The sequence below is a fragment of the Trifolium pratense genome, linkage group LG2, assembly GCF_020283565.1.
Source record: "Trifolium pratense cultivar HEN17-A07 linkage group LG2, ARS_RC_1.1, whole genome shotgun sequence".
Lineage (NCBI taxonomy): Eukaryota > Viridiplantae > Streptophyta > Magnoliopsida > Fabales > Fabaceae > Trifolium > Trifolium pratense.
This window is the reverse complement of record NC_060060.1, coordinates 34,896,872-34,921,982: the sequence shown is the minus strand read 5'-3', so window position 1 is coordinate 34,921,982 and position 25,111 is coordinate 34,896,872. Positions and strand designations below refer to the sequence as shown.

At 31.6% G+C, this 25,111-nt stretch overlaps 5 protein-coding genes and 1 long non-coding RNA gene across 6 annotated transcripts; 4 read left to right on the top strand and 2 right to left on the bottom strand.

Annotated features, from left to right (window-relative positions):
- The first annotated feature begins 1,853 nt into the window (after nucleotides 1-1,853).
- On the top strand, nucleotides 1,854-2,399 carry LOC123904630 (histone H2B-like). Its single transcript, XM_045954265.1, has one exon. It carries the CDS (start codon nucleotides 1,854-1,856, stop codon nucleotides 2,397-2,399), a length of 546 nt encoding a protein of 181 aa, XP_045810221.1.
- A 1,535-nt stretch (nucleotides 2,400-3,934) lies between these two features.
- On the top strand, nucleotides 3,935-5,322 carry LOC123908551. The gene is made up of 3 exons (XR_006809642.1): nucleotides 3,935-4,483; nucleotides 4,636-4,754; nucleotides 4,881-5,322. It is a non-coding gene; the product is annotated as an uncharacterized LOC123908551 (long non-coding RNA).
- Nucleotides 5,323-5,628: 306 nt separating this feature from the next.
- Nucleotides 5,629-7,705, bottom strand: LOC123908549. The gene is made up of 2 exons (XM_045959222.1): nucleotides 7,340-7,705; nucleotides 5,629-6,335 (listed from the first exon to the last, which is right to left on the bottom strand). The coding sequence occupies exons 1-2, from the start codon at nucleotides 7,578-7,580 to the stop codon at nucleotides 5,986-5,988; spliced, it is 591 nt and encodes a 196-aa protein (XP_045815178.1). The 5' UTR covers nucleotides 7,581-7,705; the 3' UTR covers nucleotides 5,629-5,985.
- A 4,397-nt stretch (nucleotides 7,706-12,102) lies between these two features.
- LOC123908550 (nuclear transcription factor Y subunit B-3-like) lies at nucleotides 12,103-12,889 on the top strand. The gene has a single exon (XM_045959223.1). It carries the CDS (start codon nucleotides 12,182-12,184, stop codon nucleotides 12,593-12,595), a length of 414 nt encoding a protein of 137 aa, XP_045815179.1. The 5' UTR covers nucleotides 12,103-12,181; the 3' UTR covers nucleotides 12,596-12,889.
- A 671-nt stretch (nucleotides 12,890-13,560) lies between these two features.
- LOC123908548 (nudix hydrolase 2) lies at nucleotides 13,561-17,726 on the bottom strand. The gene is made up of 8 exons (XM_045959221.1): nucleotides 17,426-17,726; nucleotides 17,179-17,244; nucleotides 16,920-17,057; nucleotides 16,701-16,778; nucleotides 16,572-16,622; nucleotides 16,413-16,447; nucleotides 14,387-14,495; nucleotides 13,561-14,135 (listed from the first exon to the last, which is right to left on the bottom strand). Exons 1-8 carry the CDS (start codon nucleotides 17,579-17,581, stop codon nucleotides 13,929-13,931), a joined length of 840 nt encoding a protein of 279 aa, XP_045815177.1. The 5' UTR covers nucleotides 17,582-17,726; the 3' UTR covers nucleotides 13,561-13,928.
- A 2,927-nt stretch (nucleotides 17,727-20,653) lies between these two features.
- Nucleotides 20,654-23,928, top strand: LOC123904629 (nuclear transcription factor Y subunit B-1). The gene is made up of 2 exons (XM_045954264.1): nucleotides 20,654-20,770; nucleotides 23,318-23,928. The coding sequence occupies exons 1-2, from the start codon at nucleotides 20,713-20,715 to the stop codon at nucleotides 23,926-23,928; spliced, it is 669 nt and encodes a 222-aa protein (XP_045810220.1). The 5' UTR covers nucleotides 20,654-20,712.
- The last annotated feature ends 1,183 nt before the right edge of the window (nucleotides 23,929-25,111 follow it).

Sequence of the window (25,111 nt, the reverse complement as noted above, 5' to 3'; positions counted from 1 at the left end):
TTATTTTTCGTTGCTTTATTGGAGAATAGACAGATGAAAAATGAGATATGCATGTTTTGAATTATAGTAGATTTGACGAACTCAAAGTGACATGACCGTAATTTTGACAAACTCATGTCAACACACCGTAATTCTATCATACTTATTGTCAATCCTAACATGTAAGTACACGATTTTAGTTAAAACTGATGATTGTGTAAACGATATCATGTTTGCTAGGGCCTGATGAATGGAAACGCTACTTCTAATAGGCTAAACATAAGCAATTACTTTTTTTATTACACAAAATCAAATTTACAAGAAACCGATGAACGGAAAAGATGAAAAGTAACACCTCTAACATGCGGTAAGTAATTTGCCTATAACAAATTTAACAATCTCACACAAGCAAATCTCACTTGAGCCACTATAATCTATACAAAGCAATGGTTGTTTTAGTATGTATTTTAATAGATATAAACCCATGCAACCCAAAATTGTGACTTAGGGTCCGTTTGGTTCGGGGGTTTTGGAGGGGAGGGGAGGTAAGGTGATATTTTCAATTTTTTATGTTTGGTTCAATTTTTTAGGAGGGAAGGTGAGGGAAGGGGAGGGATTCAAAACACATTTTAGATCACTTTTTGCTTCCCCCCAAATTGGGGGGATTTGGAGGGGAGGGGAGACATTAAATGTTATTACAATTTTAATTATGTTGACATAATTATCCTTATATTTATTTTTAAATACCAAAATCATCCTTACTTGCATTTTTAATGTTGCTAACTTGCAATTTTTTTGTCAAAAAAAAAACTTGGTACTTTTTTATTATAAAAAGAGAACTTGCTATTTGTTTAGGTTTTTGCTTACGTTAATTATTATTCACTCACACAGACATATATAATTTGTTTTCAATTTTTTTTTTGGATTCGTTGATATTTCTTATTTCCACACAATTTTTAATCTGTTGCATATTTGATATTTTATATTCGTTGCATATTTTTGATATTTCTTATTTCCACACAATTTTCAATCTGTTGCATCGAATATACAATCTTTAATTCACTATTAGTAAAAATTATAGAAATTTGATATTTTAAAAATATACATCGAAACAAATCAAACAAGATCTTGATAATATTTACGTTTATATACTTTTAGAAAAATACGGTCAAAATAAAACATATGAATGATTCATTTAGTCAAATAATGTCTTATAAAATGGAACCGAAGGAGTAGAATTATGAACATTTCCATTTTTTTAGGAAATGAGAGGATTTCTACCGGAGAAAGTGAGAGTTTGATACTCTAGTCTCACATACATTGAAAAAGTATTGGGAAATGATTAAAGCTTTACGTCAAACTTGGAAAATGAAACTATTCAAATTTTTAGTCATTAGTCAATAATAACAATTAAAATGTCAAAAAGACAATTCAGTCCACCAAATTAGTGATTTAGGTTTAGTAAAATAAAATGAAATAGTGATTTAGGTAGATTAGTTGAGGATAATATGTACTAATCAACTTTTATACTCCTTCAAAAAAAAAACTTTTATACTATTGGGCTTATAAAAAAAACAATTAATTTTTTTTGATACCATTGGTAGTATAGGAGAAATAAATATATACCTATATATCCGGTGTATTAGGTGTGATTGTATCTGAGCCAATCCAAAAACAAAACTGCAAATTGAACTAATCCAAACCGAAAACCACAAAATCAGTATTTGATTTGGAAGAATTGGGATGAATTTTCTCTATTTAATCGTACAGTTTGGTTTCAGAAAACCGAATCAAACCCTTAGAGTCTATATTTATTTTTGTCTCTGCATATTAGCGAAACCCTATTGATTCATCAATTGGCAATGGCACGAACAATGGTTTATAATTTCACGATGCCACGAGAGAAGAAGCCCGCTGCTACAGTGAAGAAGAATCGGACGGTGGAGGATATAGATGAGAAGAAAATAATGAAGATGTACTGGCATAAGAATATGTTCTTACGGGTTCTGAAAGAGGTGCATCCTAACATTGGTATTACTACCGGAGCCATGGAGGATATGAAAAATATCATAAGCAACATGATGTTGAAGCTTGTTCAAAAATCTTACGAGGTTAATTTACGACGTAAGAAGAAGTCAAAATTGTCTGTCAAGGATATTATGTTCGCTGTTATGGAAGTCTTTCCTCCACAAATGGCCAAACTTGCCCGCACAGCAGCTCGCAAAGCTCTAACCAATGACCGTGTCACCAATTTGGCTGATAAAATGGATCGAATGTCTATCAATAATGACGACGCTGTTATAGAAGCCTTTCCTCCACAAATGCCCAACCTTTCCCGCAAAGCTCTAACCGATCATCATGTCACCCAATTGGCTCATAAAATATGGATCGAACTACGTCTATCAAATAGTAGTAAATAGATCTTTTGGAATGAATTCATGATACACCGATGGATCAATTAAACTATGACATAATAGCCATTGGAAATATGTATATATTTTATTTATTGAACAAATAAATATGTATCTTATTTATATTTTAATCAATAACTAGTTTAAAGATACGTGCGCATTCGCACTGGTCATTGACTTTTATTTCATATTTGAGTTTTTCAACATATTAATGTAGAAAATTTATTTAAATTAAATATTTAAAAATTTGTTATATAATATTGTTAAAATAAGTGGAATTATTGTGTTTTTTTTTATAAGCAAGTGGAATTATTGTGTTCCAGTAAACTTATTTATTCAATTTTTTATGTTTAAGTGACAAATAATGGTCCCATGTATATTTTTAATAAAAAATTAGAAATTTATTAGGAATATTTAGGATAATTTAGTAAGTTTGATACTAATTAATTTTATTTTATTATATTATTATTAATTAATAGTTAGTAGTAAACTTTGCAGCAATATTATTTATGTTTCCTTATTGTTTATGTTTCTTTTCTTTTTTAAATGAAAAATATTGTCTACGTTTCTTTTATTATAGAGTATTGTTTTTTTATTTATTTCTATAATTTTTTTTATTGACTAAACGTTATATAATTTTTTAATTGTTTTTTTTATTCGTATTTTTATGTATAGATTATTCTGTTTTGTTCCTATCTATAATCTATTTTGTTCCTATTTTAAGCATATTATCTTTCTATATTTTTTTAGTGATATAAAACTTGCAACGTAGTTAAAAGTAACAAGGATAAATTAATAATTTTGGTGGTAATCGGTTTTAATATATTAGTAATAGATGATCTCAACTCCATATTCGCTTCTTAATGTGATGTGCGTTGATTCGAGTTGAGATCCTCTCCATTTTTTATTCTTTCGATTTTTTCCATTACCAAAGTTTTTAAATGTTTTGGGTGTATTCCTTGGGTTTTGGTCTAGTCCCCCAAGTTTGTCTCTTTTTCCTTCTTTTTAATAAATATATTAGGGTGCTGCAAATGATAAGTGATGATTATGGGGTACCAACATAGTTGAGATGTCATAGTTATCATGTGATGCCTATGCACGCTAATGTTTTATAAAAAAAAATGTTTTGGGTGTATAAAAAATATTTGGACCCATGTCACACTTTTGTATTTATATTTTGAAAACTATATATAATAATGGAGAAAATGGAAAGAATAGGGGATAATTCACCACAATTGACAAATATTCCATCACAAAATATTGAAGAATATTTTGCTCCAATTAAATACAACAAAATATTGCCGCAATTTTGGCATCCTTTCCACTTAAACATGTCACACCTTCAAAATCTGCTACAGGGTGAAGAGACACCCACTCAATGCACACTAAAATTTTGAAATTTTGTTTTTTTAGCTTGCAGTTTATGAATTATTATTTTTGGGATATGGGTGTAGCTGGTCCCACATTTTGATTTCCAACTCATCTGTCATCCAATCATATTATATATGCATTGGATTTACTTATAGTTTTTGCTATGTTTCTCTTGATATTAGTTGACTTTATGTCTTTGTATTGTTTGATTGAATGGACTGAATCTGCAAAGTGTACTTTTGTTTTGATTGAATGCATGATTTTATCACTTTTCTGCTGGTTTCATTCTTCTTCAATTCCTTTGAGAAACATGTATATATCTAATTCTAAGCTGAAGACCTAAAAGCTGACAATTTGAATTGTTAAAGTATGTTTGTTAAGTCAGATATTTTGTTGCATTTTCTCCCCCAATTAGGTTAAATTGGCTGTTACATGAGGCAGGTTATGGAGAAGAAGGCAAAGTTTGACAGTCAAAATATCTAACTTCCCTTTTTTGAATTTGTAGGGTGATAAAAATATCATAAAATTTGATGGCGACTACAATTCTTTTATGATTCAGTTTCCATTTTCTTGTACAATGTTCTCTGTCTTCCTCAAGTTTCTGTTGCTGAAGAAATATTATGATTTGGGTGATTTGAAACTTGGTTCCGGTGTGGATGATGAGGTATTTAGCATTTAGAGTTCCTTGTCTTGATTTCCTGCTCACTTCAATTATGTCATCAGTAAGTATTATTCCCCTGCTTGCTACCACCTCTACTAGTCATTTAATTAGTGCTTTCTTCACTTTAATTAGTATTTCATTTTGGCTTTAAAGCTCTTCAGGAAGAAGTTTGGGATTTGGTTTTAAATTTCTGTTATATGCATATTTTTGTAGATCTTCATGGCAAGCAAAAGTGTTGATGCAAATCAAGATGACTCAAGATTTGGAGAAGTTAACAACAGACTTGTTTGACTGGTAACTGGACTGGTAAAGCCATCCGTAGATATTTTGTGGTGAGTGACCACAAAATTTGAATTATTATATTACTAGTAATAGGAGTATGCATTTTACTAGAAGCTTGCAGTTTATGCATTTTGACCATTGCAGATTGTAAATTTACTTTCTTAACATTGTGACAGATGGTTGAATAAAGATTTTTAGCTTTCGGCGACATTCTTGAATTGAATAGGTTACCGAAATGGCTGATTTTCAGAAGGACTTGGATTTGGATAGCTTGGATAGGGTTGAGCTTATTATGGCTCTTGAAGAAGAATTTTCCATAGAAATTCCTGATGAGAAAGCAGATAAGCTTACTTGTTGTACTGATGTTGCAAAATACAGTCTCTGAAGCTGACAAAAAAAATTAGGCAATCCCTGACTTCTCAATTGTTTGGCATACAAAGTTTTTGTGGTTGAGCTGTATCCATCTCTGCAATGTCAGCTTGATTAATAAGTATTGAAACTGCCCGTCTCCTTTTCTCGTTTCTTTTTGTCACACTACCCCAATGTAAGGCATGGCACCTATAATTTAAAAATTCTCTTGCTTTTTAATGTTAAAAGTCTCCCTTTTAGTTGTTAAAATTTATTTGTAGTTGAGTTAAGCTTTATTGGAGAATAGACAGATGACAAATGAGATAGTGCCTGTTTTGAATTATAGTAGATTTGACGAAGTCACAGTGACACGGCCGTGATTTTGTTATGACTGTTTTTGTTGAAGGTGCAAAATGTAACTTCTGACAAACTCACGTTAGCACACCGGACATACTTATTGTCAATCCTAAGTCCTAACATGCGCATAGACAATTTTAGTTAAAACTAATGATTGTTTTAAACAATATCATGTTTGCTAGGGCTTGATGAATGGAAATGCTACTGCTAACAGGCTAAGCATAAGCAATTACTTTTTTTATTATACAAAAGATCAAATTTACAAGAAACTGGTGAATGGAAAAATGAAAAGTATTGTATTTGTCTGTATGAAAATCTTAACTAGAGTTTCAATACCAGTCTCGGTTTTTCATATGTCCAAATACTAGAGGTTGTTACACAAGAGTCATACATTTAACAATCTCAGACAAGTAGATCTTACTTTAGCCATTGTAATCTATACAAAGCAATGACTATTTTAGTAATGTATTTTAATAGATGTAAACCCATGCAACCCAAAACTGTGACTTAAGCGCCATCCAAGTGAGTCACGGTGCTCTTACAAACATACTCATATTGTTGTAGTTGGTTTTGAATCTACTCCTTAATTTCCCCTATATCTTCGCGTAGTGGTGCGCGCAGTGGCTCAAAAGCTGAGTCTTGGATCTTTATGTTTCCTGCATCATAGGTGCGGATGCCATTTCCAATAGTAGAGAGCTTAAACAATCCATTGTGTTTTTTGACATGACGAGCTGGTCTACAAAGTAATCCCTTTGGAACTCGATGAACTTTCACTCTGCATATTTTTTCCAAGTTCGGAATAGCATGAAGGTAGGAAGGGAGGTCCACCATAAAATCTCCAAATTCATCAGTTACACCTTTTGCTACCATTGATTTGCCTTTTCGCTCGCTGGCATGACTTTCGCAGTTGACAGCAACCAAAGCTCCTGCATTGGATGATCTTAAATTAGCCAAAATTCTTAGCAAATGAAATTTCTTGGCCAAATCTCTCATTATAAGTAGCCAATAATATGCTGTTGGCGTCAAATTTCAAGAAGTAAATTTATAAATGAATTTGAATTCTTTCATTTTCATTGAGAAACAATGTAATGTAGCAGTGTAATATGATTGGAGAAAAAGACAATATTACAGAGTGGATCTCCAAAAGTTTAGATTGTTATCATGTTAGTCTTTCGAATAATATAAATTTAGAAAGAGTCTCTTTGAAGACTATAATTTGATATTCACAATTAATTTTAAAATGCAATATGCTATATATAATTTGATGTTCACGAAAATAAAATGGCATAGGTAATGTATGTTTGAACGCACAAGTTATTTTGGTAGTTGATTATCACATCACAATATTTGTGTGTTTTGTGGAAGATATCTCATTATAATATATAATCAATGATAACATGTGATTTATATAGATTTGGTTCCCCCCTACCATGCATTTGACGGGAAGGTTGGGTATCATTGTCATTAAATTTCAGCTTTCTTTTTCATCATCTATAAAGGAGTAGTAAAATTGAAACAACTTTTGTTGTTTTCCTAAGTAGAAATTTCACCAAAATTTGAAAGCTAGCAAGCTATCGTCACCAAACAATTGAACAACAACTCTTGTGTAGTACAGGTCTTCGATTGTGCAACATTAATCTTAATTATTCATCTTTGCCCCCTAAGTCTTTTAATTCATAATTATTGGTAAGAAACTAAGAATATAGCTAATACATATATTGGAAATCCAAATATTATTGATCAAGTCCTTAGTGATGATGAATGATTTAGCAAGGATATATTATGTGATAGTATCATAGTAGGTAGTATTAATATATGGAAATCACTTGTGAAATAGTATATATGTAGATCATATTAATTAATTACATACACATATATTAAAATTAAACTTTTTGGCTAGCTCTTAACAAACTTATATCTCTAATAATACCTGGTATTGGCCATGCATGGTTATTAGCTTCACAATGAAGTGAACCAGTGATGAGAACAGTTGATAGTTTCTTCTCTCCATAGCCAGCAATTTCCACCACTTCCTCTCTGCTCGATGAACCGAACAAATGGCGATAATCTTCAACTCCTGGTGCAGGAAATCCTATCACAATATTAAACATTAATAATGAACAGAGGGAAAACAACATTACAAGAACGTTGTTGCCGCAAAAGTAGATCATTGTTTTTGTGTTTGTGTTTGTGTTTCTTTATCAACTTTGGCTTAATTTATGGAAAGATATATTATTAATAGAATTGGACTCCTCTCCTCTCAACTCAAAATAACACACTTATATAATGAGAGGAGGAATGAAGCCACATTTTGTCCCACCAAGATTCCCCTCGAATCTTGCAAACTACACTTTGCTTGCTTAGGTTTGACTTTGCACTTTAATTAATTTCTGCTATATATTTAGTTGATCAAATTTGTATCCATGTGTGAAATAACAAAATTGCCCATCACGTGATGTGATGATCTGATAAAATACTATTTTCACAAATTAATAAGGCCGAATTTGTCAACAAATATATAGCTAATAAATTATAATGATGGTAGATGTTTAGGTCTTAACAATTTAGTTTGAGTTTTGATCTCTAACCAATGAGTTATGCAATTAGAATAGATGTGTCTAGTGGTGCTCCTCTCCGATACGGTGGTGTAAAGGAGGTTGTACTTCCAGACACTCCAACGCTCAAGTTAATTTTTGCATGAAGTGAAAGTTTTAAAGATAAAATGCATAATACATGGTCCTTCTACATGAGAATGAATGTGAGGATGAATCTGACGTCCTCAACATGAATGGTTGTCGGAATAATGGCTGAAAAGTCATAATTGACAGTAAATGTCAATCATATTCCGATATCAGCCGTTACATAAGGGTTAACTTTCGTGGCCGTTGGATAGAGACGCATGCTTTTGAGCCGAGCTTGACACCGAATTGGGTCAACATTCCTTGATAAAAATATAATTTAAAAAAAAAAAAAAGATACAAAAATATTTTCAGGGGACTAGTCCAAATCTCAAGTTGGAAAATAAAAAAAAAAAAAAAAAATCCACCTCTAACTCATTAAACATCTTATCAAAACAATCTAAAAGGACAAAACTTCACAAGGAAAAAAGTGAGTTAGGGTGTCAAACCCCCTTAAATAAATCACAATTATACGTGTCATTGTTTTGATAATTTAATGATTAAATAAATTAAAAATGGTTGGTATATTTTAAATGGCAACATGAGTATATGAGAAGCGAGGGTAAAATTGGGTGTTAGGGAAAATTAAGGAATGGTATGCAAGTAAGGGAAGGAAGAAGTTGGAAGTTAGAAAGGGAAGTTAAGGTATTAGGTTGGTAGCCTACTCTTATCGTCTACGTAATATATATATCAAATTTCTTTCTCTAATTAATTAATTGTATAGTTTTAAGACATGTTTGGGAAGTTAAGTTTTAAGCATAGACACGTATGTCTCACATACAAAAATGTTTAAAACAATTAAATTGCATATATGATGATCTTGTATCGTATGGTGGCAAAACTTTCAAGCCTGTCTCAACTATATCTTCATGGGAGCTACTATTGTCTTAGCTACTTTTCCATTCTTCCATATATAGTTAGTCCCCTACCCCAACTTCCCCCCAATACGTCAAAAATAAATTAATCATAAATTGAACTTTCATTTGACTGGCAAAAATATTCAGTTTTAACAATTAAATTAACTATTTAATTCCATTAATTTCAAAACTCATTAAATAACTCATTTTTTGCATGACAATGTAAGTCGGTTAGGGTGATTTTTTAATAAGCATTTACAATTTTTTTATAATGTTCATGAGTCTTTTTTACACGAGAGAAATGTTATAATGTTCATTTTAGTCTAACCAAATAGAGAGAGGGGTGCATATATGCATTTAGGGGAAACTCCTGGGACGGTCCAATATCTATATATGGGCCTTAATTGAATACTGAACCAATACACTTTTCCGATGTTTTCTCTTCCCACCCCCCGTGAATCTTTTATCCCCCTGAATTTCCAATTTTGCCCTTGAAAAAACTTCGGTTCGTAGAAACCGGAGTTTTTTTTGCCTTGAAAACAAATTTCGGTTTCTAAAAACCGAAATTTGCACTAGTAAAAATTCGGTTTCTGCGAACCGAATTTTTCTGCAAGGGCAAAATTGGAATATTGGGGGTATAAAAGATTCACGGGAGGTGGGAAGAGAAAACATCCACTTTTTCACTTCATTTCAAATCTGATATATGTGATTATGTGAATTTCTTTTGTCACTCTATAAAATTCATTTTGTCGAACCAAATAGAGAGGGGTGAGAATTTTTATTGGTCATTTGATAAACTACAATTACCAAAAGAATATTATGAATTTAAGGGAATTGCCCGTCGCCCCCAATAAATTTCTCAAAGTCCTCCCAAAAATTCTAAAATTGCCCCTAAAATTCTCAATAGGAGTTAAAATTTGGTGGCACCTTACCAAAACATAAAATCCGATAGGCTAACACCGTTAATATTTTAACACCTACCAGATTATATCTTCCGTTAGACATAAAAATTAACACCTATCGGTTATTTTTAAGGGCACTTTTAAAATTTGGGGAGCTCTAAGCAATGAAGGGGGTGCAGAGTAAAAGTATATTGAACTCAACCAAGGTATTGAATTTAAATGGTTAATAAGTTCTTTTCAAGATAAATTTTTCGGGAAAACACGGGTTTGATTTCTAGTTGAAATAATTCTTAGTCAAATTTTACTTATTCCATGGTCGAACTTTAAATTACTGAGACCTCCTTCCTTAGAAATCAGAAGATTAATATAAAAAGAAAAATATATTGAACTCTTTAATTTATGATAAGATATTTTTTTATTCACAATTAAATTAAAAACTCTAAATACACTAACATAACATTTTTAGTTTTTTGACAGGATCCTAACATAACATGAACTACTAACAACTACCACTTGCCTTTAACTTGTTTAAAGCGAGGTTTCAAACATAAGATTCTAATTATAATTAATCATAAATCACACTTTTAATCAAGTCTTACTAACTGATGAGTCATGAGTGTGGTATTCCCATCTTCCATGATCACTTTTACCTTTAAATTGACACAAGTGGTTTAGCAGGTGGCAGTGGTTGATTGAAGCACTGAGGATGGTTTGACATCAATTAGCGGAAATCGAGTGAATTTACATAATGGAGTGCGATTTGATTAATGATTAATTATGGATTATTTACGAAAGGCCCACCCACTTCAGCTTATCCAACATTACCCACGGCCCAAATAAACAGTACCAGCTACCGCGTCATTGCGACAGTTCCTTGAGCTAGCGCGCGGCATAACTTTTTTTGAACACGGCGCACTGCATAACTAATAGTGGCGGGTTCGAAATTACAGCTCACCATATCAATAATGACGGGTTAAATAGGCCGACTCCTAATCATTTTGTCATCCTTACTTAAGAGTGTGAAATAATTAATACTCCAAATCTTTTCATGAGATGACCGGACCTACAAATACATGGATTTAGATTTGCTCCTGTTTTTTTGTTCAACCTTTTTTTTTCTTTCTTTCTTCTAATTCAATAGTTAATTGAACTAAAAAACAGCCCATAAGAGATAAAAAATTGATTAAAATCAATGCAAAATAAACATCGTAAGAGAAAAGCCAAGATATAATCGAAATACGTACTTCTTTAAAAAAAAAATTCTAAATACATAACTTTAGCTCAACTAAGCTAGGAGCCTCTCTCATGGGTCATGACCCATCCTATATAATAGGAGGATATATAATTTACCAACAGTTTGATCAAGTTCATATTTAAGGTCATTTCAATTGTGTTTTTAGTTTTCTTGTCTTCTTCAAATGTCCTTTCATTTTTTTCAAGTTGTTAATTCATTTGTTCAAATTTAATCCTTACTAAATTGCATCCAAGTTCACTTTTGCAAAATAAACATAAATTGCATCCAAGTTCCTACCTTGAAAGAATCATTTTCCAAAGTTATTTACACTTCAAATCATTTAAATCTCAATGATATTTTTTTTAAATCAAATAAATCTCATAGATTTATTTCTTCATGTGCTATATCCTCACGTATGTAATTGATCAAAATAACATGAGAAGATCCGAATCCTTAAATGAATAACTTTCAATAGTTTTCAAAGTCTTGTCTTATATGTCAATATTTTCATTTAACTTTTGAATGTTTGTCCAACAAAATAATTAACTATCATTTAACTATTTTGGATGGTCTATGTTAGCCTTTGCCCTTAAATTATATTTAAATTGTTACAATTTCACACTAAACAAACATTATTAGGTTTGGCATGTCGATGATTAATATTACGGGCAACTCGAATTAATAAAGTTACTATATTAAAATTTATAAAGAGTGAACTTAGCTCAATTGACAGGGATTGGAGTTCGAACTTCAGTACTCTTAATATTTTATCTTAAATAGTGAAATTCTAGTCATTGAGCTACATGACAAAAAAAAATATAAATTATAAAGAGTGTCACACTTTATCGAAGGTTTTATTACCGATCTTATTTTTTTGTAACAAAAGTCTTTTTTTTTTTAATGTGTCGCTAAGTTTTTTTTTTTAAAATAACAATGAAGACAACTTAATTAGTATTGATATTATAATGAATCATACACAATAGCAAAAATATAATTAAGTATAGTACTAGTAGCATATGTTAACATATATATATAGTACATGCGAGTTTGTTTATGTTAATTTATTTTTATATTACTATCTTATTGAAGCTATAGGTAACTATGGCTGAATCAGATGATGAGTCAGGTGGCCAAGCTTCAGGGAGCAGAGAACTACTGCAAGAAAGGCTCCTTCCCATAGCAAACGTGGGAAGGATCATGAAGAAAGCGTTACCGGCGAAAGCAAAGATATCAAAGGAATCAAAAGAAACTATGCAAGAGTGTGTATCAGAGTTCATAAGTTTCATAACAGGTGAAGCATCTGAAAAGTGTCAGAAAGAGAAGAGGAAAACAATAAACGGTGATGATCTTTTGTGGGCTATGACTACACTTGGTTTTGAAGAATATGCTGAGCCTCTTAAGGGTTACCTTCATAGGTATAGGGAGATTGAAGGTGACAAGAATTTTTCTATGAGTATGATTGGTAAGGAGCAACAGGGTAGTAGTAGTGCTGATAATCGATTCTTCCAAGGCTGATTTTTATATATTTGCAACAAATATTAACAGGTTTATTTGTTTATGGCTTTATGCCTCTTTTAGAGGTTTTAAATGTTTGATTATAGAACTATACATCAGATTGTTGTTTTGTTTGTATTTTTGTTGTTGAGATTGAAACACACACATTAATTATAGTGATGTGTTTGTGTTTTTTGGGTTGAGATTGAAATATACATACTCATTATTTATGGTGATGATTTGTAATTTGTTTTGCTGAGAATTTTGAGATTGAAAATATACATACCACATTAGTTTTGGTGATGATTTGGAATACATACAGCGATTTCGGTTTTTTTTTTTTTTGGGGGTAAAATCAGGAAATAGGATAGGTCAAATGTTTGTTTCGATTGCAATATCATATTAGAATATATCCAAATAGTAATTATAACACTAATTTTGCGGTGCTTATCAAAATCGTAGAAATTTACCGTAATTCTGTCAACCTCACCCTACATTCAACGTACAATATGACTCGAAACAACTTGAATAATGTAGTGGCTACATTTTCCTAATTTGTATATGGTTCATGTACATATAAAAATATAAATAATTGAGTGGCTACATAAACTAGTATAATAAATGGATGGATAAGAGATAGCATTATAAGTAATGCATATCTTTTCATTACAGTTGACTTAAAATGGTTTAAATTAATACCCCTGGTGGATTTTCTAAAGATCACAAGAACGATCATCAAATAACATCAAGATTCATGCACAAAAAGTGCTTATAAAAAAACCAATTCATGTACAAAACGTATTTACTGTTTTTCATTTAATTTTTTCCTTACAAAAAAGTTTGCATAAGACTAATTAAATTTAGAAAGTCAAATAATTTTTTCAAAGTAGAGAATTTCATTGAAATGGACAGAGTCAAAAACAGGATTGATAAGCAAGTTGTTAGGGGAAATTATGATTATAAATACAGTATTTACATATGAACCATTTAGAGTCACATAAATGAAGGGATGCATATAATAATAGTGCATGATAAGACATTATGGGACGAAATTACAGGTGTACACCAGAGACAGGATAGTAGTTTAGTGTTGTCAGGAGTTTTGTACTATATTGCTACCAAACTGTTCTATTGCCTCCACGTATGTTCAAATTATTGGTCTTCATATGTGCAGGTGTTAAGGTGACAGCAACGTTATTATAGCTACAATTCAAATAGTTTTTTCTTCTAGAATCAATACTACTAGTATTGTCCAACATAAAGAAATTTTAAAAAAATGAACTTTTGAAACTGTTCACATCACAGTGAATAAATTACTTCTAAGTCACTAAGTTTGTAAACTATGGCTGATGCTTTATAAAGAATTACACCTCTTCAAGCCTCCAGCATTAAAGTAAAGATAGCTAGTATTTTTCTGGTTAGAGAAGTTTGATTTTGTAGGTACAGGAGTAAATCCAGAATAATGTCCATCAACCTTTGCCAAGTATATGTCATTAATGTACCTCAAAAGCTCATACTTTTCCATGAATGGCTGAGCTACATATTCATCAAATGGCATCCACTGCAGCATATAATATATAATAAATTTACATTTCTTCATAACACAACAATTTACTGTCAAACAGTATGCATTGAAGTAAACAATTAATTCCGAAAAAGAGAGTTCAAATGCGAATTAATGAAAGGAATTTGAGAAATTATGGTATTTTAGTGATCCATAAGATTGGTGTAAACCGGGTATCCTCTACACGCAAGCTGCAGAGACTAATCCCTCGAGCCTTGTGGGACCCAAAGATATTAAATTGTACGTACCTTTGCAGCCTCTATCTCTACCTCCTGGATTTTGATGTCAAAAGAAAGAGGACGCAACAAGCAAACAAAGAATAGATCTGACTTCTCAAAGAATGACATGTGACTTTGTCTGTTAATCCAATGAAAGAATTGTTATTAATAATTTGACATTAGAGATATCTATAACTACTTGGAATTTCTATATAAAAATCTAGAAGTGCATTAATTATAGAAAAGTGAGGAAAATATCTAGAAGTGAGTTTTAATTAGGAAGGTACTAGAAATTATTCTAGAGTGTTATCTATGATGTTTTCGCAGGAAAGTTTTGCTTGGCTCTCAAGGTGTATGAGAGGTTGTGGAGAAAGGCTATGAGAAGCCACAAGATGAAGAAAATTTGACTTAAAATGAGAAGGAAGCATTGTCAAAGCGAAAGAAGAAAGATCAACAAGCTCTCACCCTCATCCATCAATGTTTGGATGATTTTGTGTTTCGATGATTTTGGATGCTACTAGCTAAAAGGAACATTTTGGAGAAATCATACCAAGGGCATTCAATAGTCACATCAACAAGTACTAGCTCAAAGGAAGCTTGTTAGTTGTCAGAACGAATATCCTCTTTATGTCAAAGTCTGTGATAATGGAGATATTTTGATTGCTTGTCTCTATGTGGATGACCTTGCATTCACCGGGAACAATCCAAGCTTGTTTGAAGAGTTCAAAAAGGCTATGGTGCTTGAGTTTGAGATGACTGATATTGGGCTCATATCATACTACTTGGGTCTAGAGGTAAAGCAATTGGAAGAAGGTATCTTCATTTCTCAAGAAAACTATGCAAAGGAATTTTTAAAGAAATTTAAAATGTTTGATTGTAATCCAGTGAATACACTAATGTAGAGTGGATTGAAATTGTCAAAGTTTGAATATGGGCAAAAGGAGGACACTACTCTATTCAAAAGCCTAATGGGAAGCCTAAGATACTTAACATGTACAAGGCCCGATATTCTCTATGCGGTTGAACCGGAGAGTCGTTTCATTGAAGCTCCTACTTCTACACACGTGAAAGTTTTCTTTATAGCTACTTTGCAGTAGATATTGATGATAGAAAGAACATTGGTAGTTTTATACTTTTCATGAGTAATTGTGCTTTTTCGAGGAGCGCAACGAAGCAACTTATTCTCACAGTCACACTTTCAACATGCGAGTCAGAGTAGCAACAACTTGCACTCGTCGTGCCATTTGGCTCGGGAGATTGTTGAAGGAACTTAATATGCCACAAGAGGAAGCTACAAGATTTGCATTGATAACAAATCTGCACAAGCACTTGCAAAGAATAATTATTCATGATAGTGGCAACTAGCAACCACATAGAAACAAGGTACCATTTCATAAGAGGATGCATTGCCAAGAAAGAAGTGGATCTGCTTAAGTATGTGAAAACTCAAGATTGCAGATATTTCGACAAAGCCGCTAAAATTTGAAGATTTTCAAAAACTGAGAGCAAGACATAGAATGAAGAAGAAAATTTCGAACTAGGAGGAAACAATGTTATTAATAGTTTGAAATTAGAGATATCTAGAACTACATCTAATTTCTATATAAAAACCTAGAACTGCATTAATTATATAAAAATGTGGAAAATATCTAGAAGTGAGTTTTAATTAGAAAGGTCCTAGAAATTGTTCTAGAGTTATCTACGTGTACCTATAAATACCCCCCTTATACTTGACATTTGTTATCAAGCAAATTGTGACTTCTAACTTCGAAACATTTCCCTTCTTCTAACAAGAAGGGATGTCCGGTTACCAAAATTGCAAAGTCACAAGAACAAATAAATAAATAAATAAAAAAGAAGTTCCAAAATTTTTCCAACAACTAACAATATGAAGATTTTCCAACACTGTCTACGGTCATAACGATACAGCTATTGGTGCATGTAGCAACATTAGCAAGTTTTGACATTACAGAGCAAAAGCAAGAGTTCTCCATATTCAACCATTGGAACTTCCTTTTCAAACACAAAATGACATGTTTATATGTAAACATATTACCTGAATGCTAATATTTCCACAAATTCTGTGTCTACCTGAAAATTGGAAGAACTTGGAACTATTAGGCTTAGAAACACAATGGTTTTTTTTTATAGTTGATCAAATTGCCCATTTCATGTCCAGTCCACATTCAATAGTTACCACAAAGATATTACTTACTCCTGTTTCTTCTTTGGCCTCTCTTACTGCTGCTACACAAATGTCTTCTCCCTGTGGCAGAAAGAGCAGGTTATATAAACCAAGAATAGCTTCTTAAAATAATTTCCAAAAGATAATCAATACATTTACCTGATCAGCAACTCCAGTAGGAAACTTCCAGGATCCAGTTCCCCGAAAAGGTCCAGTTTTTTCTTGAACCACTAGAACCTAACATCACAATAACTAGGAAATGAGACATGAATACCAAATACCAGCCCTCTAACCATATGGGATTGGTTGTTCTTCCAAATAGCGCAGAAGGCTGATCATGTAGCTGCTCGGCATTGTAATTATTAATGAGTAAAATACCTCTCGTTTTTCATTCACCACAAATGCTCCAACACCCACTCTATGTGTGGCGTTTGCGGGAATGGTGTTTGCACTGTCTGCAATCCAATGTACAAGCATCAAATATTTTGGTTCTGCGTGATGATACCAAAAACCTTCCTGCATAGATTTGTGACACAGAACAGAAGTTTTGATTAAAATGAAACACAAGGACAACAGTTAAATTCATCAACTGTTAAAACAAATCTCAAGAATCAATAAGAGTAAGCAATAAATTGACCTTAATTAAAGTTTCCACAAGATTGGCCAGATGAATAGGTAATTTTATCCAAACGCCCTGCTTGCCCTACAAGACAATGTTGATTGAATAACTCAACTAAATTTGGAGCAAAACACATATATAATTTGAAATGGAAAAAATGATGTGCCCTTGGCCAGTTTAGAATTGTGGCAGTATGCATTGCATAGCATATCCATTAATTGGAATTGGAAAAGAAACAAGGAGTATAGTATAGTATAGTACCTACCTGGTGTTTCCAATTTGAAATAGAAGCTCTGAGAATGGATAGAAAGGTTGTAGAATCCATGGTAGGTTGATCCATTTGGACAATAACACCACCATAGTCATCATCGGTTGATGTTAATAGTTCAATTTGTTGTGAAGAAGAAGAAGAAGAAGTCATTTGCACTCAGAGTCTAATAATGTTAACTGAAAATAAAAGCATCGGAAAGGAATGTGTAACGGAGGAGGAGGAGGAGACAGAATCAATCTTTCGTGGACTCCAGATTGTACACGTTGGTTGGGACTTTGGGTTGGAATTTGGGAATATCAACGTATGTGAATAACATATTAAATAATTTTTAATTATTTTATATATTATGATATAAATTTTTAATCAAACGGTAACTTTTATAAAATTTGTATTCGTTATAATGTTATTCATGACCGATCCACGATGCACCAAATTTCACCTCTATATACTTATTACAGTGTTAGTATCTTGTTATTATCACCTCTTACACAAAAAATACCCTTATTTCGGAAAAAATAAAAAAATAAAAAATACATTATAATAGTTTATTGTACAGTGTTAGTATCTTTTTTTTCTTTCAATTTTAGTTTATTATTTATTTATTTATTATGTATTGCAATTTTTTTTCACCACCAATATTCAGCTTACTGAACCATCTAATTTGATTCGTGGATCAATTTTTATGGTTTCAGTCTGCTCCTATGGCAGTTGCGGAAGATCAAACCATAATTCTCTCTACTAAGTTCGGCGTCAATCAAATTAAACCAACTAACGATAGGTAATTTCAATTATATTATAGTTTTCTTGACAAAAAAAATATAGTTTCCTGCATTCAATACCATTATATTTAGTCAAAAAATAAAATACCATTATTGTTTTTTTGACCGCGCCTTATGTGGCAAATAATATATTAGTTTTCTTGACAAAAAATAATATAATACCAGTACTATTACAGCATTAAATTGGTCAACAAAAATTATTGTATGGTGAGTATTTAAAAGTGTAATATTATTATTAATCTAAAAAAAAGTGTAATATTATTATTTATATATTATACTGTTACTTTTTGACTCAATTATGGCTTCTTCTTTTTTTGTTATTATTATTAACACCATTGTCTAAAGAATTCCTTCGTCTCAAAATATAAGCAAAAAATGGTCAATAAAAGTTAATGTATTTGGTCCAAATCTTTAACCAAATACATCAAGTTTTTTTAACTCGATTTTGTTTATATTTTGGGACGAAGAGAGTATATTTTTGTGAGTATGAATATCAGATTTACAACACTTCACCGTGAATAATCACTTGCACCAGACCTATTGTTTCAAATTGAAACTTTCAATGGTTAATTTTCTTAAAGAACCAAGTTTTTAAGTAGGTCTAAGTTCAACTTAATTTCATGATACTCACGTAATCCAACGAAATACTATTGATATTTATTAGTTGAGTTAGCCTTATAATCGCAACTATCACTTCTTTTTTTAAACAAAAACGCAACTATTATATTTAAATCTGATAAACTCAAAATCAAATATAATACACTAAAACTCATCAGTCACATACAATCACACAAATTAATTATAGGAGTACTATGAGTAAGTAATTAATCTCGAATAAGATGATGGCAAATCATCTTTGGCAAAAAAAATAAAAAGAGACAACAATAACTTATCTTTATAAAATATCCCAATAACAATGTTTCTCAACATAACAATGAGGGACTTAGAAAAGACAATATTACATTGTAATTTATTTTTCCTTGTATTATTTGCTAAATCCACCATTAGAACTTTATTTAATCACCAGGTGTTGGATAGGCATGCTGCAATTTTACCACATACATCGCAAGATAGAGAGAATAAAAGAGTATACCAAGAGGAATACTGCAAAGCCAGATAATAATCAAGACAATTGGAGGAGTTGGTGTCACAAGGAATGGGGTCGCCAAAAAAATTGTCATCAACACTATAATTGTCACCAATGTTGTCATGTCTTTGATTTTCTTATACTTGACATTTTTCATTTTTTTAGGTGATTTTTGCTTCTTATGTGCTTAAGAATATACACTACTTCAATTTATAGGCATGAAATGAATTTTTTTATTTATTTTTTGGTGATAAGGCATGAAATGAAATTATTGTAGAAGAAAATTAAAAAAAATGCAATTATTGGCAATTCTTAAAGGAATAATATGTCTATATTATATAAATAATATTTTCATATGTCAAGAAAAAAATTATTAAAAAATATTTAGTTTTGTATTATATTAGTATGAGTAAATGTGTTTACACATGTATACAATTATCCCACTATTAATTTTATCAAAAAAATAATGATATTAATAAAAAAATTAATATATGTATAATAAAATACAAAAATGTAAGAAAACATATATATATGTATAGAATAAACATGGCCCTCCCATAAAATAAATTTTAGCTCCACCAATCGTGATTTTGTGATTTAATTAAACGTATGTAAAAATATTTTACGCTGTCAAGTTCATATATTTTCTGAATTTTTATAATGATAAAATGTAAGAAAAAATATAATGTTTTTTTTTTACATAAAAATAATATAATGCTTATACATAGCGAAATAATTTTTTTTTCTTGTGAAATAATTTTTTAAAATACAAAAGTCGATAATTAATTAATTGATTTTTATGTCCTGGACTAGTCAAAAAAATCTTTTATATCTTGTCCTGTTCTGGACATTTATTATTTACCATTTGCAAATAAAAATAGAGTGTTGACTTGCATTAGGCCTTAATTCAGTCTGGAATAACTTGTACAGAATTCATCCGGTCTTAAATATAACTAAAAGTCAAAATGTATTTGGTTCAAATTTAGACTAAATACATTTTAATTTTTGCTAATATTTAAAATTGGAGGGAGTAATATATACTAGGATTTCAATAGAAATCCATAAACATGACTTAATAAGCTGGCTTAAAGTTTGACGATTATTTGACCACTCTAGAGAGATGAGTTGGCTCCAAACGCGAAAATAAAACATTATGGACCGTACGATAGAGTGTATAGTGTGACAAACAAATGGAGTAACGTACAGCTGTCGGTGATGTGATTGTCAGCAATCTTATTAACGGGTTGATGACCGGCTATTACCGGGTACATCGTTTACATCGCCTCTAAGTGACACGTTTGAGCACTATAAATGTGGACACTTGCCAATTAACTACTCCATCCATTGTCACAACACTCTCTTATTCTCTCACTTATTCGAATTCACATCACAGTACCAGTTGCTACCTAGCATCAATGGAAACTGGAGGAGGTTTTCAAGGTTACCGCAAGCTCCCCAACGCTACCCCTGCTGGTAATATAATATATCACCAAAATTAACATTTGCCATTTGTTTTTTAGTTTTTTGTTTTTTCCTTTTAATTTCTTGTGTTCAAGGTTCACCTCTAATTTGATCACTATATTTCTCACATGCAGGATTATACATTAATTAATATATTCAATTTAAGTATATAATATATCATGAGGTCCCATAATATATAGTAGTTGCTGTTATGCCACATGCATGCAAAATATTCATCTCTTATATATTAAAACTATAATATTGTGTGTTGATCAAGACAAGACATCATTTAATTAATTATTATCAGTTCTTTCATTTTCTACCATTTCAGTTTTTTGCTGATATTGTGCATCTGGTCTTGAGTTCATTCATGTTTGCTCTGTTTATGTGTGATGATTTCTTTCTCTGTTTCTTATCTATACCATTAACCACAGTACCACACCACCATAAGTATAAAGCAAAGGGTAACGGAACGTGGAAAAGAAGACGATGACATAAATGGCTTGTGATTGTGTATTTTGGAATGGTACAAGTGTCATGCATGCATGCATATGAGATTCATTGACTTTAGTGTTACAAGTGTCTTTCATGCATTCTTCAATTCAATACAATGTTGTCATAGTACAAGGATCTGTCTCCACTACTACCACTTTTTACGCCTTTTTATCTGCATCTCTCTTTAACTCTTTTCTGCCAACCCAACAGACTTGTGTTTTTGGAACTACTCTATGTAACAGTACTATCCACTATTGAGTGAAAAATGAGCAATAAACTTATTTCACAAGCTTTTAATTTTACTCCAATTTGTTTTCAAGTTATATTTAGCACTGCACCATCAGAAATTTCCTCCACACTCTTCTTATATTTCCCATGCCACCCAAGCATTAACTAAGTATGAGTTTTGTCCCTTATTGTGAGTGACAAAATTTGACAAAACCAAAACCGATCGTTAGTTGGGTCAGTGATGATTGACGCTAAACTTGGTAGGGAGGACCACAATCCCATCCTCACAACTGTGACCGGAAAATATTGAAACTACTTGATGTCAGAACTTGACCCTCGAACTAGATTAGACGGTTTGGTAGGACCGGATACTTGATGGACTAAAGAAAGTAGGGTCATGCTAACCGGTGCCCCCGGGGCACTGGTTAAGGAAATCAAAAAATGAAATTTTAAAATTAAAAATAACACTGTTTACACTTTCGAGGCGTTGACCGCACAAACTTCAATGTGATATTACTATATTTGGTTCCTTAAACAATGCCCCGGGAGCACTTTTTAGCATTTTCCAAGAAAGTATTAGCTTCCTAAATTACTCAGATCCATTTAAATGAATTTTTGAGATGTACAGTGGTAGGTATCCCCTGTTTTTGAAATGCGTAATGGAGTGACGAATGCATGAAATTCAAAAGCCATGAAAAAAGAGAGACCGTTTTTGATTGGTTTGTTTGTTTTTGTCCCTTTAATAGCATGCATGACTTAAGAAACCATTTTTTTGTCGTTTTGTTCTGATTCCTCTGTTTTCAAGAAAAAAAGCTATAGAACCCACCTGACACACGCTCCCTCCCAACACTACCTTAGCCTTAGCCCGCTCTAATTTTCATTGGGCCCTCACCACCGACCCTTCCTACATGTCATTTCCTCTTTCGATTTCACATGTACACATATCATTTGCTACACTCACCCCTCTATATCTGATTCATTAGACCATCTCCAATGGTGTAGTACCTATTAGGTACTTATGGTACTTATTAGGTATTATCATTGGTTCAATACTCATTTGAGTACCTAATAGGTACTAGTTCTACAATAAGCATTAATACTTATTTTATTTTCGTGGGTCCCATTTATAATGATGTATAGTTATTGGTGAGATGTGTTATTGATAGGGCCTATTTAGAACTTTTTAAGAGATGTTGGGTTGGAGGGATTGAGTACTTATTAGGTACTATTATTAAAAAATTATAAATAAGTGATGTGTAGACTTGATGTCCAGTTAAGTACTCAAAAATGAGTATCTCCATTGTGGATGCTCTTAAGTGACCTACAATACCGTTTGGTCACACATTCTTAGACATACTATTTGGTCACGTAATTAAATAAGATGAAGTATTCAGTACACATTTTATTTAATTTGTACCGGTATTTTTGTTGATGTGAATGATTGTGATAGGTTCATAAATGAGATGTGTACGAGATGAATATTAATTTTTTTAATATTAAATAAGATGAAGTGTTTATTAATTTTTTTTATATTAAATATTATTTATTGACCTATTAGAATATTGTGCACCTCAGCAGTGTATCAGTACATGTCTAAATGAGATGTGTACGGGATGTTCACCGTTAAATATAATATTTACTTTTAAAATAATTAAATACTTAGTATTTTTTTTTCTTGTGATTAAAGAGTGTGTCTAAAAACTTGTGACACCTAATTATTTTTCTATATATCATATCTTATAGTACCCCTCTCTTTCATATACATGTGAATTTAATTTGGGGTTGTGTCTGAGTGAGTAAGTGTTGCTCGATAATTAGTTATTGAGATGAATGCAGGGGCACTGAAGTTATCAGTCTCTGAAATGAACACGAGGCAGCAAGTGGGAGAACAGAACAACAACCACTCATCAGCAGGAACAGAACAGGACAATGAATGCACTGTAAGGGAACAAGACCGTTTCATGCCAATTGCAAATGTGATAAGGATCATGCGAAAGATTCTACCACCACATGCAAAAATTTCTGACGATGCAAAAGAAACAATCCAAGAGTGTGTATCTGAGTACATCAGCTTCATAACTGGAGAAGCAAATGAACGTTGTCAAAGAGAGCAAAGGAAGACAATAACTGCTGAAGATGTTCTTTGGGCTATGAGTAAGCTTGGTTTTGATGATTACATTGAACCTCTTACAATGTATCTTCATCGTTATCGCGAGCTTGAAGGTGATCGTACTTCGATGAGAGTTGAACCGATGGGAAAGAGGGGTATGGATCAATATGGAAATGCTTTAGGGGGGTTTGTTCCACAGTTTCATATTGGTCATCCAAATGGAGGGTATTATGGCAATGCAGCAACTTATATGATGAGTGGTAATAACAATAATGGTGCTGGAGGTTCTTCTCATGCTGAAGCCAATGGTCATCATCATCATCATCAATATAAGTAAATGATATCTAATCTTATCTAGTTACAACACCTTATTAAGACTTCATTTGTTAGCTTGACTATGAGTAGTTGTTTTGTTTGTTTGATTGATCATCATCATCATCAAAAGAGAACCAATAGTTAGAATCCTAAATCCTAACTATGTACTGAAATTAATAACTTGATTTGCTTTTCTTTAACTTTTAGTATTAAATTTGGACCAACTTCTTTTCCTTTTCTTTCGGAATTTTTATGTCTGGACACGAAATATTAACAAATACCGTCTTAAATTTACACACACACACATCTTTGTCAAAAAAAAAATTACACACACATCTACGAGATACCAATTTTAAACCAAAATTATAAATGTGTTCAACCTAACAATATTTAAACCAATTTTTTATTTTATTTTATTTTTAACTTGTGCTCTTAAGACGTTTGTTAGTAAGATCCTAAATATTTTATATAAGTAGTATAACACAAGCACATATAATATTAAGTGTAACTCTGTATCTCACATGTGTCGGTGTTAAACAACTCAAACGCATTTTCTAGTATTTTTCTTTTCAACACATCTTACTTCTAGGACATATCTTACACTCATCTACTAGGATTAAATATGTCGAAGCACTGCACACACAAAAAATGTCGGAGCAATGATGATAAACTAGGGCTTAAAGATATTAAACTTGATTTCTTATGTTTTATAGTTTTTCCATTGTAGATGCATAGATGGATGAATGAGGGAGAAAAATTATCATATTTTGTGTTTTGATTAGAATCAGTTTTAATATGAAATATTTTATACCGGAACACTCGCAATTCTCTATTTCTCAACCTATAGTGTGTTTAAGTTTTGTCACTTAGCTTGTTGAACAAAAACTATCTGTTATACTAAATATATTATTATGAAGAAAAAAATGTATATATATATATATATATATATATATATATATATATATATATATATATATATATATATATATATATATAATGTTCATATACTACATTTTTTTAAGCATGATAAATTTGTTGAATTTCTAAGATGTCAATATTGGTGAAATGTTGGTTGTTTGTATGATACTTTAACACTTAAAATCTTGTTTAAAAAATAACAAATTTAAGAAAATAGTTTGCATATAAATTTAAAATTAACAGGGAAAAAATGTTTATTAGTAAAAAATTTAAAATTAACAGGGAAA